The sequence below is a fragment of the Suricata suricatta genome, chromosome 5 (genome assembly GCF_006229205.1).
Source record: "Suricata suricatta isolate VVHF042 chromosome 5, meerkat_22Aug2017_6uvM2_HiC, whole genome shotgun sequence".
In the NCBI taxonomy this organism is placed as follows: Eukaryota; Metazoa; Chordata; class Mammalia; order Carnivora; family Herpestidae; genus Suricata; species Suricata suricatta.
The window spans coordinates 9376713-9393033 of NC_043704.1; the positions used below are offsets into that span (position 1 = coordinate 9376713).

The 16321-nt window shown below is 43.2% G+C and overlaps 1 protein-coding gene across 5 annotated transcripts in view; it reads right to left on the minus strand.

The window, feature by feature from the left end:
* Positions 1-16321, minus strand: part of DYRK1A (dual specificity tyrosine phosphorylation regulated kinase 1A) — a 98607-nt gene that overhangs the window by 36708 nt on the left and 45578 nt on the right. For 3 of the 5 annotated variants that reach the window (XM_029938961.1, XM_029938964.1, XM_029938963.1), the window contains one exon: positions 2972-3168. In XM_029938961.1, coding sequence (XP_029794821.1) covers positions 2972-3168 — 197 coding nt within the window. Of the gene's footprint in view, positions 1-2971; positions 3169-16321 lie in introns of those variants that run through there. The other 2 variants (XM_029938965.1, XM_029938966.1) reach the window with 2 other exon arrangements.

Here is a 16321-nt window from a genome sequence, read left to right on the forward strand (position 1 = left end):
ATACAATGATAAGTTAGAAACACTACATTCTGCCTTTCTTGCTATGTTGAGAGCTACTGAAGCAGCTGAAAAGTACAGGGAGGGCGTGCCTTGTCTAGTCTAAGGACTGCGGAAGGTACGTGAACGTTCTGACGGCCCAAAGGGACTCCACATCCCCAACACCAAGCACAATTTTCTACGATTACTTTTACTCCATTTCTCTTGCTTCCTAAATTTATCGGACAAAACTCTTTAAAAACCTTTATAAAACACACCACTCACATAACCAGAAATAAAACATTAGTTCTTTTCAATTTACTTATATAATAAACCCTAAAAAAACAACAACACTAGAATGATTAATAAGAAAGAAAAGGACTCAAATAATAAAACTGTAGAAGCTTACAGCTAGACCGAAGTTTAGAGAACTTTAGTCTGAGGTCCCAATCGTACGTTCAAGGAACAGACAGAGGGCCACGTGACTGGAACTCAACTCCTGCAAATGGGCCGATGCCTTATGACTTGCAGACCACGCCACGCCAGTCCACAGTTTCAGTGTTTTACACTTCAGGTATAAAATCTCTTCTAATCTGCCTGATGAGGTGCAGAAACTCCTGGGGTTTGGTATAAACATCTGGCTGAATTTTGCTACTTATAAGACAGCCTTTTTGGGGTGTCGGGTGGCTCATTCTTTTTTTTTTTTAATTTTTTTTTATGTCTTTTATTTATTTTTGAGGGACAGAGAGAGACAGCACGAGCAGGGGAGGGTCAGAGAGAGAGGGAGACACAGAATCCGAAGCAGGCTCCAGGCTCTGAGCTAGCTGTCAGCACAGAGCCTGACTCGGGGCTCGAACCACGAACCATGAGATCATGACCTGAGCCGAAGCCGGCCGCTCAACCGACTGAGTGGGTGGCTCATTCTTAAGCATCCAACTCTTGGTTTCGGCTCAGGTCACGATCTCACCATTCATGCGTTCGAGCCCTGCACTGGGCTGCACAGTGCCAGTGACGCTGACCGTGCAGAGCCCACTTAGGATTCTCTGTCCCCCTGCTTGCTCTCTGAGAATAAATTTTTTTTTAATTAAAAGAACAAAGAAAGTCTTTTTATGTCACAGGACTCCTTTAAAATATTTTATAACTAAAAAATAGAAATATTAAGTGAATTATATCTTATTTTAAATTAACCCACAAACTAGATGTCAGCTGTATCTAAAAACAGGTACCGTGCTAACCGAATTACCTACTACAATAATAAAACCATAAAAATAGCCTTAAAGGGTTGAAATCTGCTCTAGGCCTCCACAGATGCCAGGTGCTCTACAACAGGCACTGTGTCTAAGGGGAAAGAACCCGGCTGGACCCCCACATCTACGGCTTCGATGCCTGGAGAAGTCACAGACGGGAGCTCGGTCCCTCCGGCGGGAAAACATCGCAAACAGGTCCCCTGCCTGCTAGGCTGCTTCTGAACAAGTGAGAAAATGAATCCAAACATACTGTTTCATAGAAGGACAGGTGTTCGCTGAACAACGAGGGGTCAGGAACACTAAGCACCGGCCCCCTGGGCAGTTGAAAATGTAGTTACAATTGGCCTACTGCTGGCCAAAGCTCCACCACTAAACAGTTAACACGTATTTTGTATACTACCTGCTCTATTCTTACACTAAAGTAAGCTAGAGAATGGAAACCACTGGTAAGTAAATGGTAAGGAAGAGAAAATACATTCCCAGTACTGGGCTCTATTTATAAAAAAAAAAAAAAATAAAATAAAAAAAAAATAAAAATCCACATTTACGTGGGTCTGGGCCTTTCAAACCCATGCTGTCCAAGGGTCAGCTGAGCAAAGTGAACGAATCACTGTGCTTTGGATGTGCCACAGAGCTGGCTCCCAGCAAACGCTTTCCGAGTTTGAACGTTCAGACCAACTGCTCCAATTCTCAAACACACAACTTCTCAACTCACTGCACAAAACAGATTCTCAAGTCCTGCCGTGATGCATCTTAACCCTGAATGCTATCCACATGCTATCTATAGTTTATGAATGTGAAGCCAGCTCAACTATGGACAAAATTCTTCCTACAACCCATACCACGGTGCCCCCTCAGCACGAGGTCACTTAACTGCTGCCAGGTGCTCAGTGAAGCCACATACTGTTGTGTCAGAAATAAAACGTACTTCCTTTAATCCAGTGTAAGAAATACATTAAAAATTTCCAAGTTTTGATCATAACTTGATATAGTAAAAGGCCTAAAAAAACAAGGGCAACTGAATTCCTAAGTGCCTTTTTCAGTGGTCTTCACACCCTTCATCTAAGTGGAGAAAGAAACTTTACCACAACTACAGTCAGTACACAAATTCTCCCGAAACCAATGTACTGAATGCCGTTTTTTCAGGAAATACAAAAAATACGCATGTACATACACACACGGGTGTATACTAAGAGATTTCTGCATTTATTGCTACCCTGTCCATTTTATAAACAGCTGAAATCTCTAGTCTGAATATCAAAAATGACCAGCAAGGTTAATTTGCATTATGTTTTTCTTCTCCATTTTAAGGAGTTTCATATTTATTGCGATCCTTGTGCACTGAAGTTGTTTGTGACGGCATAAAATCCGCTCTGCTTAAGTCTGGAATCTTGTTTTCCTAGGACTTACATTCTTCTACTCAACCACCTTTGTATAAAAGTAAGCTCTCAGTTTCTTTACTTTAACAGACTTTCTTTTAAAATAACTTTTTCCCTCCCTATTACACAAGGAAAGAATGTGGTCATGGTTTATAAGTGTTTTTTTAAATACATGGAATAGACAGAAAAAAGAAAAAGCTGACAAACTTTTTAATACAAACGTCTTGACATCCTGTATCAATCCAGACTCTCATGTATGGCACAAAAAAGGGAAAACTATCAAATCACTTTTGCAGATTGACTGTTCCACCATTTTAAAAAACAAACCAGCACTCCCAACAAATCACTTCTCATATGCTGTGCACTTACCTGGTTAGGGAGAGGTTGCTGAATCTGTTCAGAATAAGATAAGGCAGAAACCTGTTGGTCACTTATGTTTGGCTGGCGACGGTCACTGTACTGATGTGAATGGGGCATCTGTCCAGCCATCTGAAGGCCAGCAGCATGGAATGAAAATGACGGTGCGAGCCGAACAGATGAAGGTTTGCATGCTGAAGTCTCTCCTCCTACGAGAAGACAGGAAGCGGGGTTGAAAGGATGTATTTATACCCCAGTGTCCCCATCCTTTGACCCAGCTGACAGCTCTTTCCAGAAGGACCTTAGGATTTGGGATGTTCAGTAATACTATAAGTTTAGTAAATGACTCCCTGCAAACAAAAAACTATACTCAACACAACAGTTCTATATTCAATGGTATAAAATACAGACATTAAAGGGAGTGTCTATGAATCTGTGGCAAGAGAAAATCTTGTCTTTTCATAAAGCAACAGGAATAACAACCCTTAATACTTATTGTCACACAGGAGGTTTCCATCAAGAACTGTAAGTTACATAAGTAATCTCTGGTTTTTTGAGAAGGGCCTCTCCAGTGGATCAGCTCCTTAGAAACCAATTCAAGGAACACTACCAAGACGCTGCTTCACACCCCTCCCACCCTCGGTGTAGGTGATCAATACTCTGCTCAGCACCCCCCACACCAGTGAAAGATGTGTCCTAACAGTGCTCACCACCCACACAGGTCATTCAAAGCTGAGCACACAGACACACGACACAAATTTACAGGATGCTGGATTCCTCCAAACTCTTCCGACACAGTCCTAAGAAGATCCAGACCTGGCAAGCTCCCCTCAAGTACGAATGGCCAGCATTATCATACGGGTAGGCTGGGACCACGGTCATGATTTTCATCACGATAGAAATGGAAAATTAACACCTGGTCCATACAAGTAGTTGGTAATTAGCGAACAAAAGTTAATTCTTCCTTGAAAAGAAGACCTTTCTTCTTCAATGAAACCACACTTGTAAGCTCACACTAAAGCCAAAAAGGTGAAAGCACCAAAGCCTCGTCACGGAACTGAGGGCCAGACTTCTGGTGCCCGCCTTCCTGACAGCCCAGCTAACCCGCCACATGGCAGACTGTGCGGTTCAGCACCAGGGCACTGTTCCTCAAGGGCTGCTTCTGAGCCCGACAGCAGCGCTGTCCCGACGGGGAGGCCCCGAACTCGCGGCCAGGCCGCTGCAGCTGGGACTCTGAGCCCCACACCCCTCAGCCGCGGGGCCATGCGCATCTGTTTCCGTAAACGTGCGAAGGCTGTGGGGATGGTGTGTAAAGGGCTCAGGACAGCTCTGGCAGTTCACCAGCGGCCCCAGGCGGCCCCAACTGCTGTCCTGTGCTGTGCGGTCAAGGCCGGTGGGGACAGTGCCCGCTGTGCTCAGCAAACAGCCTCTCCTTGAAGGTCGCCGCGAAGAGAGCAGAGCTCAATGCCCGCTAAACACAAGTGCCACTTCTCTGCCCCACCGCACACCTTCCATGCCGGCAAGTGAGAGTTCTCTTCCCCAGGAGACCGGCCTCAGGCGAACAGCCACCGTCTCTCGGCTTTCCCTCCCCTAGAACATTCCAATCCAGCCCCTTCTCTTCAACTCCACAAGCCATGTCTCCTTCCAGGACTAAAACAGTTCCCTCCGAGTTCTTTTTGTCTGTACCCGGCCCATCTGCAACTCTGGATTTCTTCAGGAAAATGCCACGGTGACTTCTAAGCAGCGAACCTCAAGTCCTCCCCACTTACTGAAACGTGAACACAGCCTGTCTTGGCTCCGCTCTTAGACCTCAGCTTCTGTCCCTCCATTACAGCCCGAGGCCCTTAACCAGCCCGCGGCGCACGATCAATACACAGGTGCTGAGTAAGTGCAAGGACAGTGTTACTATCATGACAGATGGGGTAATTTTCTAAACACTTCTTTACTCATACTAAAAAAATACAGTCCGTTCAGCTACACAGAACAACTCTTCAGCTTAAAAAAAAAACAAACCGGGATTTTAGCCTAAGGATATAATCGATGTACACAAAGACACGGAAGAATGTTTATCCTGGTATTGTCTGCAATTATAAAAAAAAAGAGAGAGAGAGAGAGAGAGAGAGAGAAACGGAAACCTAAATGTCAAATAATGAGGGGAAAGGGAGGCTATACATCTACATGTCAAAAATACAACAACAAAAAACTGGTTAGAAATATACTAAGTATATATAAAAAGGACTGAGTTCTGTGATATACAAACAGCTCTTGTAAACAGTACAAACACGAAGGCACCAAGCAGCAAGTCCCTTAACCCCTCTAAGTCTTAGCTTCCCGGTCTAGGAGGCAGAGATACTATTACACTAAGCCTATTCCCTTAGGTTTATGATCATGTTTTCAAATAATAAGACACAAGAAAGCATGAATAATGGGTCTTGGTACTTTAAAAAATATTAGCTTCTGTTTCTATTACAGGTGTCATTAAATACTATGTTTAAATTCACGCATTGTAATATATAGGAAAAAGTAAAAAAATCATTAGTATAGAGCTTAAATAATTATCAACCAAACTTATGGGGGAGGGGCATGGCCATCATTCCAGAAACCCCCCACATCACTCTCTGACCCCTCTCAATCAAAACCCAGCTCTCTCTACCCCAAAGTTATTATCTTGACCTCCCAAACCAGGTTCATGATAACTTTATGTAACTGGGTTTGTTCACTTCGTGTTGGGCCTGTGAGCTGTGGCTCGCTCCTGACCATTACCTTACGGTGACCCATCTACTCCACCTCGGACCCACATCTGGGTTACTTCCAGTTCACAGCTACGCTGAATAATGTCACTAGGATGAGTCCTGTTAAGTGTCCTTTGGCATATACAGGGATGCCATCCTGTTGTTTTTCTAAGTGCTATAGTTTCTAATTTCTCATTTCTGCAGGTTTTTAACTGTTTTGTTTCCCCCCCCGGAAGTGTAGGGGAGCCCGTCTGCTCTGCTCCTTCCCCAAACCTGGCGCCCCTGGTCTTCTCCATCTCCATGTTATTGGAGGTGTGTAGTCCACTAATCTGGGAACATGTATTTTCCTGGGGACTGTGGGCATCTTTTCATTCATTTAAGGCCACTTAAATATCCATTTACGTTGCTTTTCCATGTTTCTATCAAGAAAGTCTACCTATTTCTTATACAGTTCTAAAATTTAAAACATTCTATTTTTACCATATGTTGGGTATGTGCCCTTTGTTGGTTATAAGTGGTTTGCACGGTCACTCTCTTACTGGTGTTTTTTTGATAAGTACAATCTACTAATTCGTGTCACCTTTTGCTTTAGAATCTGTATTTTTGGTGCCCTTAAAAGAAAGGTCCCCTTATAGCAAAGTCAAACAATGTTATTATTTTCTGGAAGGTTAAGTTTTCACCTAGGTGGGCAGTGCTCTTGGATATGATTTCTGTGCACGTGTACCCCAGGAATCAAGTTGCATTTCCCTCCCAAAATGGACAATTGACTCAGGACCAATTATTACAAAGATAGACTTTCCCTGCTGCTCTGCAATGCCATCTGGGTAAGTCACATGCCCATATGTGCCTGGATCTGGTTTTGGATTCTCTATGCTAGTCTACTGGATTCAGACCTACCTAGATTTCTTACAACCTTGTGTAAGAACAGCTTTACAAGTTTTACTACTCAGCAGAGAATTGTGTACTTCTGCAACAATGGTCTGGGTTATTCCTAGTCCTTTGCATGTCCATATATGGTTTAGAATGAGCTCATCAAAATCACGGAACAAATAAACCTGTGTCGGCATTGTGGCTGAAACTGTACATTGTCTCTCTTGAATAGTGCTGCTCAACAGAATTTTTTGGTGCCATGATGAATTTAGTGGCATTGTCTGCCAGGTAGCCACCAGCACTACTAGACATCTGAACAGTATTTTTTCTTTCCCATTCCTTATTTCCCACCTTATTCTATTTGCCATTGTCCCTCTAAACCCAGCAGTACTCAGAGAGGAGATACAAGTACTTACTTTCCCATCTAACCTCCAATTCTCGGAAAGTAAGCTTCCCGTGGATCCCTGGTACTGTGGTTGCTGTAGGGTTTTTTTCATTGATAACCATCATCAGATGCATCAAGTTCCGTTCTAGCTGTAGTCTGCTAAAACCGTTCCCGCACAAATGGACGCTAAATTTTATCAAATGCTTTTCCTGCATCTACTGAAATGACATCAGTTTTCTGATTTGTTCATGTGGTGAAATACATGAATTGATTTTTGAATGTTAAACCGACTATGCATTTCCTGGAACACAATTTGGTCATAATCATCCTTTTGTGATAGGTTCACTGATGAAACCATCGTGACTTGGAATTTCCTTTGTGGGTAGTTAAAAGCTAATAATTACTTAAAAGTTCTATTTCTTTAATAAGACTACTCAGATTTTGTATTTCCTGGTGTGTCTGTTTCAGTAAGTTGTGCGGCTCCATCATCTACATTGTACATGCACTGGCATCAAATTCTTCATTACACCCTCTAAGCTTTTCTATCAACATGGGTGTAATTTTAGTGCCATCCTCCTTCAACTGAGGACTGGTTAATGAGGCCTTCTCCTATCTTTTGATCAGTCTAATCAAAGGTTTACTAATTTTATTAAGTATCCTCTCTTACGTGGGTTTTCTATTTCTGCTCTCATCTTGTTCTGTCAGTTAGCAAGAAAGATGTATTAAAAACATCCTGGGGCGCTTGGGCGGCTCAGTCAGGAAGCATCCAACTCTGGATTTCGGCTCAGGTCATGATTTCACGGTTCATGGGTTCGAGCCCCATGTGGGGCTCTGCACCAACAGTACAATGGAACCTGCTTGGGATTCTTTCTCCCCCCCTCTCCCTGCTTGTGCTCACTCTCTCAAAATAAATAAACTTAAAAAACATCCCATTTAAGCCATGTTATTGGATTACATGAATTTCGAGCTATTCTACCTTCCTGATGAATAAAAACCTTTTATCATCATAAACAGCCCTTCTTTATTTCCAATAGTGCTTCCCTTTTAAATATGGCCATAGCACGCTTTCTTAGTCATTGTGTGGTATGCCTTTTGTCCACCCTTTGCGTCAACTTTACATTCCCTTACATTTTAGGTTTGTCACTTGTAAACAGTATGTAGTTGGGTTTCGTTTACATATGTACACTAACAACTCCAACTATTTTATGTTCCTTTCTTACCTTCTGCTGGACTGAAATTTTTATACCTCACAGACATGCAAATTATTTTATTACTCCTTAGTCATCTTTTTTTTAATGTTTATTTTTGAGAGAGAATGAGCACATGTGTGGGGCTGAGAAAGAGGGGGACAGAAGATCCAAAGCAGGCTCTGTGTTCACAGCAGACAGCCCGATGCGGAGCTCGAACCCATGAACTTCAAGATCATGGCCTGAGCTGAAGTCAGATACCTAACGGACTGAGCCACCCAGGCGTCCCCGCCTTGTAGTTATTTTCTACAGTACAGTATACATGACTATCTTTGACTCAGCAAAACCTAATTACTCCTTTAATCTACTCTGTTGTTGCCTCGGGTATGAACACACACACTAAGCACACATACTCACAATCACAAAATATCAACAAATCAGCCAGCAGAGTAGAATCAGACTCAAGGATACATTTTGAGGAAAGGAGAGATCATCTTGTGATATCCAGATAGCTATAAGAGAAATGGATAGCTGCTGCCTGATGACTATTGTAACTATCCTCCCAAAATACCTGTTTCATTTTCTCAATCTAGATCCCGTCACTTAACGGATTAACTGTGTGCATTAAATCCAACAAGCACGGAGAGGTCACAATGACACAGTCTGGGGGGACAGTGACACCCATGATCTGTAACAGCACTTCATGAACATCAATGTGCTCACAAATCACCTGTGAATCTTGTTAAAAACGCAGGTTCTGATTCAGTACATCTAAGGTAGGGCTTGAGAGGCTACATCTCTAACAGACCACCAGTTGATGCCAAAGTGGCTTTGAATAGCATCTAAAAAACAACTTAATTGCTAAACTTAATGAAAGAAAGCTACTTCCAACTAATCCAAGTAGCACATAATCCAAACCTAAGCTATAATTGTGACTACCCAGTACACCATAGAGCTGTTTTTCCCCCAACAGATTTGGCTTCCTGGTTAGATATGTGAGGCTTTTGATCATTATTAAAACACTAATACACATTCTTGTACATAAGGGTGGTGGGCTGCTAGGTGACAAAAAAAATCCAATGTTCTTTTTAAATTTTGCTGTAGGTAATCTAAACATGGACTAAGAAGAAATAACTTTGTTTTTCACTTGTGGAACTTTAGCTATTTACTATACCATCTACCACAGCTTCTTGGTAACAGTGCCAGTGATGGGACCTAATAACTGCTGTCTGTATACAGGTGTGTTTGCCACACGCTCGCGGTCTCCTTTCTTAGCTCAACTGCTGGGTGTGAAATGCAGAAAGACACTCAAGTTTAATTTCTTCCCACAAGTATTTAAGTTACCCATTCACTCATTCCTCTCTTGTGATAAGACTCCAGCCAAAAAGCCAACCTAATATGACAATTTCTTCTCTACCTGATTTTATAATTAGGCATATCGCCATGGTTTTTATTCTTTCCAATGTTTCCATCTTCCCTTTCTTTTTTAAAAAATTTTAATGTTTATTTTTGAAGAAGAGAGAGACAGAGCATGAGCGGGGAAGGGCAGAGAGGGAGGGAGACACAGAATCCAAAGCAGGCTCCAGGCTCTGAGCGGTCAGCACAGAGCCCGATGCAGGGCTTGAACTCACAACCTGAGATCATGACCTGAGCTGGAGTTGGACTTTCAACCAACTGAGCCCCCCAGGAGCCCCTCCATCTTCCCTTTCAATCCAAATGTTAATTAAGAAAAAGGGCTCTGTTCATCCTATGATATTAATAAAGTATTAAGATGAACCGTAGGAAACTGCTAACATTAGACCTCCTGTGGCCTACAAAACAGCAATTTCATATGGTTTAATCTGACATCTGTGCCATACTACATATAATCCTTGTCCAACTACACTAAAAAGTAGCTCTAATATTTTAGCCCAAGAATGTGTCAAAATACATGCTGCAGTATCAAGTCTTATAATATTTAATTCAAAATTATCTTCATAATCATTATCTAGAGTTCAGCTCCAAAATAATATCTTAAATTGCTGTCAAAGCGTGTAAAAGGCAAGTTGGAAAAAAATATGCAAGTGGGCTCCTGTGTGCATTTTTTATACCCTTCTGAAGTATATGGAGCTTTTTTTACCATGAGCATGCTTTTAAATTTTCATAAAAATTTTGTTGGTAAACAGTTTACTTACGGGGAGGGGGGAAGGAAGGAAGAAAGGGAGAGCAACCAAGATTATGTAAAAAAAAAAAAAAAAAGTGCAAGGTCATGTGCAGCCGGCCTTGCCCACAACAAAGGAGAAGGTCAGAGGAACAGACAGCACTCTAGTGACGGCTACAGACACTGGCACGTGATGAAGAGGGTAACTGAAAAGGAGTCCACGAAGGGAGTTTTATCCCTCAAAATCTCATCAGCACCAAGAACAGTGCCTGCCGCGTGGCCTGCATTCAACAAACACTTGTTCAGTGAAACAATGAACTGAATCCATCAGGAATATTTAGAATATGAAGAAATGGTTGAGGAAGGGAGAGAGCTGAAGTGGGGTAAGGATGGAAGAAGTATTTTTAAAACGAGGGGCTCATGAGTCAAAAATAAAGAATGGTCTAATAATCAGCACGGGCTCGAGCTGCTGCTCCACAGTCCATTTCTCTTATTCACTTTTACTCCCCAAGCACACAGCACACAGCGTGGCTTCACAGGAGGTGTTCAATAAACTACGTATTAAAGTAAATTTATGAAAATAAAATACAGTCAAACTACGTTAGGGCTCTGTAAATTGTCTAATGATAAGGACGAATAGACTCCTTACTGCCTCTAGTTAGTGCACTGTGTGTCATGACAGAATGTATGTGCGTACATAATGTATGTGCATACATAACGTGCATACACACACACACACACACACACACACACACACAGACACTTGCTTTAACCTACAAGCCAAAATGGTATATTCAGTTGTTTACAAACACAACGAATTTGCTCATGTAAGATCCAAATAAATGTGGAGGTTTTTCAGTCTGAAACTTTAAGTTGTGAAGAACAGTGGGATAGGGATAAAAACACGAACTTTTAAAAGCCTCAGATATTCTAAAAACATCAGCCTTCCCCTTCGACCTCTTCTGAGTGTCTCACGACTGAGCTGCCTCGGCACCACAAGCAGCCACCAAACTGGGTGGAGGCGGCAAAGCGCTGTTTTCAGACCCTGGACAACAGGCAGCGTAGGTCTGAGGTCCCTGAGAACATGGAAACGAACCTGGGTGAGCCCCACAGTCACCTTGGCTTCCTGTCTGGAGACACTCTCCACAGTCCGGGGGGACGGGGAGCAAACACAGCAGAATGGTCTCGCGGGGGGGGGGGGGGGGGGGGGGGGGGGGGGGGGGGGGGGGGGGGGGGGGGGGGGGGGGGGGGGGGGGGGGGGGGGGGGGGCAGAGATGGGAGGTCCAGGCTGCAGAGGTGGCTGGGAGCAGGGAGGCAGGAAGGAGGGAGCTTCTCGCAGGAGCTCCAGTGCTCTACACCTAGAAACCCCTCGACTCTTTGGCCAAATACTAAGCTGCCCAAGCGCTGGGTGCAGGTCCCGCGTGAGACGAAGCCAAAAGCATGTGCCAGGAGCTGGGGGTGAGCAGCTGCCAGGACTCGCACAGCACCGGGAGACTAAGTGCTCCAATCAGCTAGGGTGGAGAAACCCCCAAGCCCCCATGGACCATTCCAAGCAGACCCCCGCCCCCCAAGTCCACGCTTCAGGAGTGGAGCCATCCTGGCTGCCTTCTATCTGTCCCAACAGACACCGAAACACTCCTTCAAGGGTCAAGAGAGTGTGCGGCCTGCCAGGGCAAAGTTCAACACCTCTCAAAGGACAATAAACCCAGCAGCTCGACGCCTAGCACTCCTAATGGCTGGATCCAATCAAAAATCACTAGACACAGGGTGCCTGGCTGGGTCAGCTGGTAGAGCAGGTGACTCTTAATCTCAGAGTCATGAGTTCAAACCCCATGCTGGGCACGGTGCCTACTTAAAAAAAAAAAAAAAAGCTCACTAGGTGAGAAACAGGAAAATGTGGCCTGTGCTCGGGAGGAAAACAAATCCGCCTATAGATGCAGAAATGGTAGAGATAATGAAATTAGCAGAGAAAAAAACAGATGTACAAAGATTTCAAAACAGAAGGAAAATGTAGACAAAATAAGAGAAAAAAAAACAGCAAATCTCTTAAGTTCATTTATTTAAATAATCTCTACACCCCAGACAGGGTTCCTCTGAGGCAGCCAAGTGCCCCCAAACAGCAAATCTTAATAGATAAATAGAAACTATAAAAACAAACCAAATGGTAATTCTAGAAATGAATAATAACTGAAACAGGGATGCCTAGCTGGCTGGCTCAGTTGGTAGAAAGTGAGACTCCTGATCTCAGTGTCATGAGTTCAAGCCCCATGCTGGGTGTTGAGATAGATTACTTGAAGAAAAAGAATGAAAAAATAACTGTAATGAAAAATTCACTGGATGAATCAAACAGATTAAACACTTCAGAAGAAAAGATCAATGAATGTAAAAACAATGCAATATAAATTAACCTAACTGAAAACAAGTATAAAATATAATGGGGGAAAAAAAATAACAGAGGGAGCCCCCAAAACCTTCAGAACAAAATCAAGCAAACATTTCTATCTAAGAGGAGGTATTAAAAGGGAAGTAGAGAGAAATTACGGAAGGAAAATATATGAAGAATAACAGTCAAAAGTTTTCCAACTTCAATGAAAAATATCAACCCACAGATCCAAAATAGATGAACCCCAAGCAGTATAAAAATACACCCAGGGGCATCTGATTGGCTCAGTCGGCTGAGTGTCTGACTCTTGATTTTGGCTCAAGTCATGATCCCAGAGTCATGGGATCGATCAAGCCCTGGGTCAGGTTCTACACTGAGCACGGAGCCTTGCCTGAGAGTCAGTCTTTCTCTGCCCCTCTCCCCTGCTCACATGCACCAGTACCTTCTCTCTTAAAAAAAAAAAAAAAAAAAAAGAAAGAAAGAAAGAAAGAAATGCACATGCACACACTCATACACCCTTTTTAACTCAATTGTTAAAAACAATGATGAAGAAAAAACCGTAAAAGCAGCCAGGTATAGGGAAAATACACATTTACATACACGAGAACCACTGACTTCTCATCAGAAACCATGCACACCAGAAAAAAAACACATCAACATCTTAAAATGATAAAAGAAAGGGCTTCTGGGTGGCTCAGGTCATGATCTCACAGTTCTTAAGTTTGAGCCCCACAGCTGGCTCTGTGCTGACAGCTCAGAGCCTGTAGCCTGCTTCAGATTCTGTCGCCCTGTCTCTCCACCCCTTTCACCACTGATGCACGCGCTCGCTCTCTCTCTCTCTCTCTCTCTCTCTCTCTCTCTCTCACACACACACACACACACACACAGACACACACACACAAAATCAATAAACATTAAAAAATTTTAATTTAAAATAAAAGAAAAAGATCTTTAACCTACAATTCTATACCCACCGAAACAAACCTTCAAAATGCAGGCAAAACTCTTTCACAAACAAACAAAAATAGTTTCCAACAGCAGACTTGGCACTCCAAAAATGTCCACGGTTCACAGAAGGAAAATGATACCAGACAGGCAGAAACTGATCCACACAACGGAAAAAGACCAACAGAAACGGCAGGTATGTAGATAAACAGTAAAGACATTTCTTGTCAGTAGTTTTAAGAGAACTCACTGTTTACAGCAAAAATAGCAACGTATTGTAGAGTTTACATCATTTACAAACGTGATGCAGATGACCACCACAGCACCAGGGACAGGACAGATGAAACCAAGTACAACACTGTGTAGGTGAAGGGTGCCCGCAAGCAACCTCTAAGACAGACCAGACGGATAAACAGACAACTGGAACACAGAAAATCTTCTTTAACCCTACTAAATGGGTTCTTGACCCTTTCAATTATAAAAGGTAAACTGCATTCTTATAGCTGAAATAAGAGGTCAAGAACTTATTTTTAGTAATAGCATCCAGAACACACACAAAAAAGATTAAAACAGACATCCAAAATATAGCTGTTGGATTCCATAAATTATTATACCATACAAGGCATAACATGTCGTATGCTTATACTTATATGGCCCCTAATATTCTAAAATTATAAAATATTTTTAAATAATAAAAATTAGCAAGCAGATAATACTCCCTAGTATTTTATGGGTTATCAGTCATCATGAAAATTCCAGGTAGAGAAAAAACTACTTTTTTCTTACAGTACCCAGAATATAAAAATGTTTCATCAGTAATTAACCCATTTAAATAAAATTGGTCTCCATTTCATAAGAAACAAGGTGTAAGTAACCTTTGATCCTTTAATTTCTAAAATGAGGTTGAGGGGGGGTCTTGAAACAAAAGAGGTATGCAAAGACATACAGTGTCTCTAGAGGTATTAAAGAGGTGAGGTTACACCTCTTCCGAAATCAAGTCCACCCTCTTGGAGAAAATGAAGATGGGTGACTGGGCCCGCTGGCTGGGGAGTGGCTGGCGGCAGATTAGAAGCCCGCGGTTCACCTCCCAGTGCAACGATGGGGTGAACCGCAGACCCCACCAGGGTCTCCCCCTCCGTGCTGCCTCGCTCACTACTGAATCCCCAGGATGCCAACAGTGCTCTGCACACGGCAGAAACTCCAGAGGTGAGCACTGCCCCAGTGACTAAATGAGCGGTATATGAAGAGCACAGACATTCATCAACTTATAAATGTGCACCTGCCATCTGTGAAGTGACTCTGCCCTTAGAAGAGTTAGAAATGCCAACACGAAATGGAAGGTTATTAATATGCTGCAATATATTACACATATGAGCTGCGGCACTTTAGGCATGACTGCCTGATAACCAACTGTAAATACCTGGGACAAAACTTTTGAAAAACTGAAAACAAATACATTAGCAGAAAAAACGTATCTGAAAGAAAGCAATGCATTTAATGCAACAACTGAAGTAAGGGCCACTTGTACAAAGTGTTCACAGACATGCTCCTGAGGCAAACGCACTAAAACAGTTTACTTCCTGACCGTAGTCACGGGACTCTTGCTGGCTTATAATTGTCTTAAATTTAAATATACACTAACCACGCCCCCCCCTCCTTTGGGAGAACATAAAATGCAAACTTGTTTCTAACAGGTTTACTTTCAGCACGAAGGGAGAGCCAACCAGTGGGGCCCCGCTGAGACCGCCTTTCAGGAGGTATCAGGGTCTTCGGACCCAACCAGACATACAACTTGCAATCCAGACATACAACCAGCATGTTGGTCACATACACAAGGGCTGAATTACAGGAGCGGAGCCTGCTTTGAATTCTGTGTCTCCTTCTCTCTTTGCCCCTCTCCAGCTCGCTTGCGCACACTCTGTCTCTCTCAAAAACAAACAAATGTTAAAAAGCAAAATAAATAACTAAATAAAAGAAGATCTAGAAGATCTACACAAGCTGTGACTTGACGCTTGCTCCACTAAGCATCCAGGTGAATGCCAGAGAAAATGGGCAGGCGACCAGGGTCCCGACCAGTCCGCAGGTGCAAACACCAGCCTCTCCTTTAATGGGAGGAGGTGCCCTCTCACCGCAGCCACTTGCCCTTCAGGAAGTTCAACTTCCATAAACCCATAAAGTGTCTTACATAAATGACAGGTCATTCACGTCAGCAAAGTAGTCATATTCGAAGAACGAGTTCTTCCAAGCAAGCTGAGAAACTATGGCTCTGGCCTCATGGTATGGCTGTCCCTCAGATTCCACCCTGTCCTCCAGCAAGAGGAAGGACACCAGGAACCCCCGCACCTCGAAACGACCAGTCTTGGTCGCAGAGCAGTCTCTCATACAGGCCCCGCCAGCTCAGGGACCCTCATCTGTGGTGTGGTGAATCCCGTCACCTGCGCCAGGTTACAGCGGAAGTCACCATCACGCCAAACAGCAAAATGGCAGCCAGACTGGCAATAGTGTGACAAGTGCATTTGATGACGGCCACTCCCTACTTGCAGTCAGAAGACGGGATTTTCCCTCACGTGTTCCCAGGTCAGTCATCTGTGGGACCATTAAGGGGGAGCCCTAGAACAATCCAGACAGGGTAAGTGCAGGTTCCAAGCTGTTCATACATCACTTTGGTCAAACCTCCTGGTCCCAGTCCCTGCTTTCTACATCCCCACAGATTCCTCTAT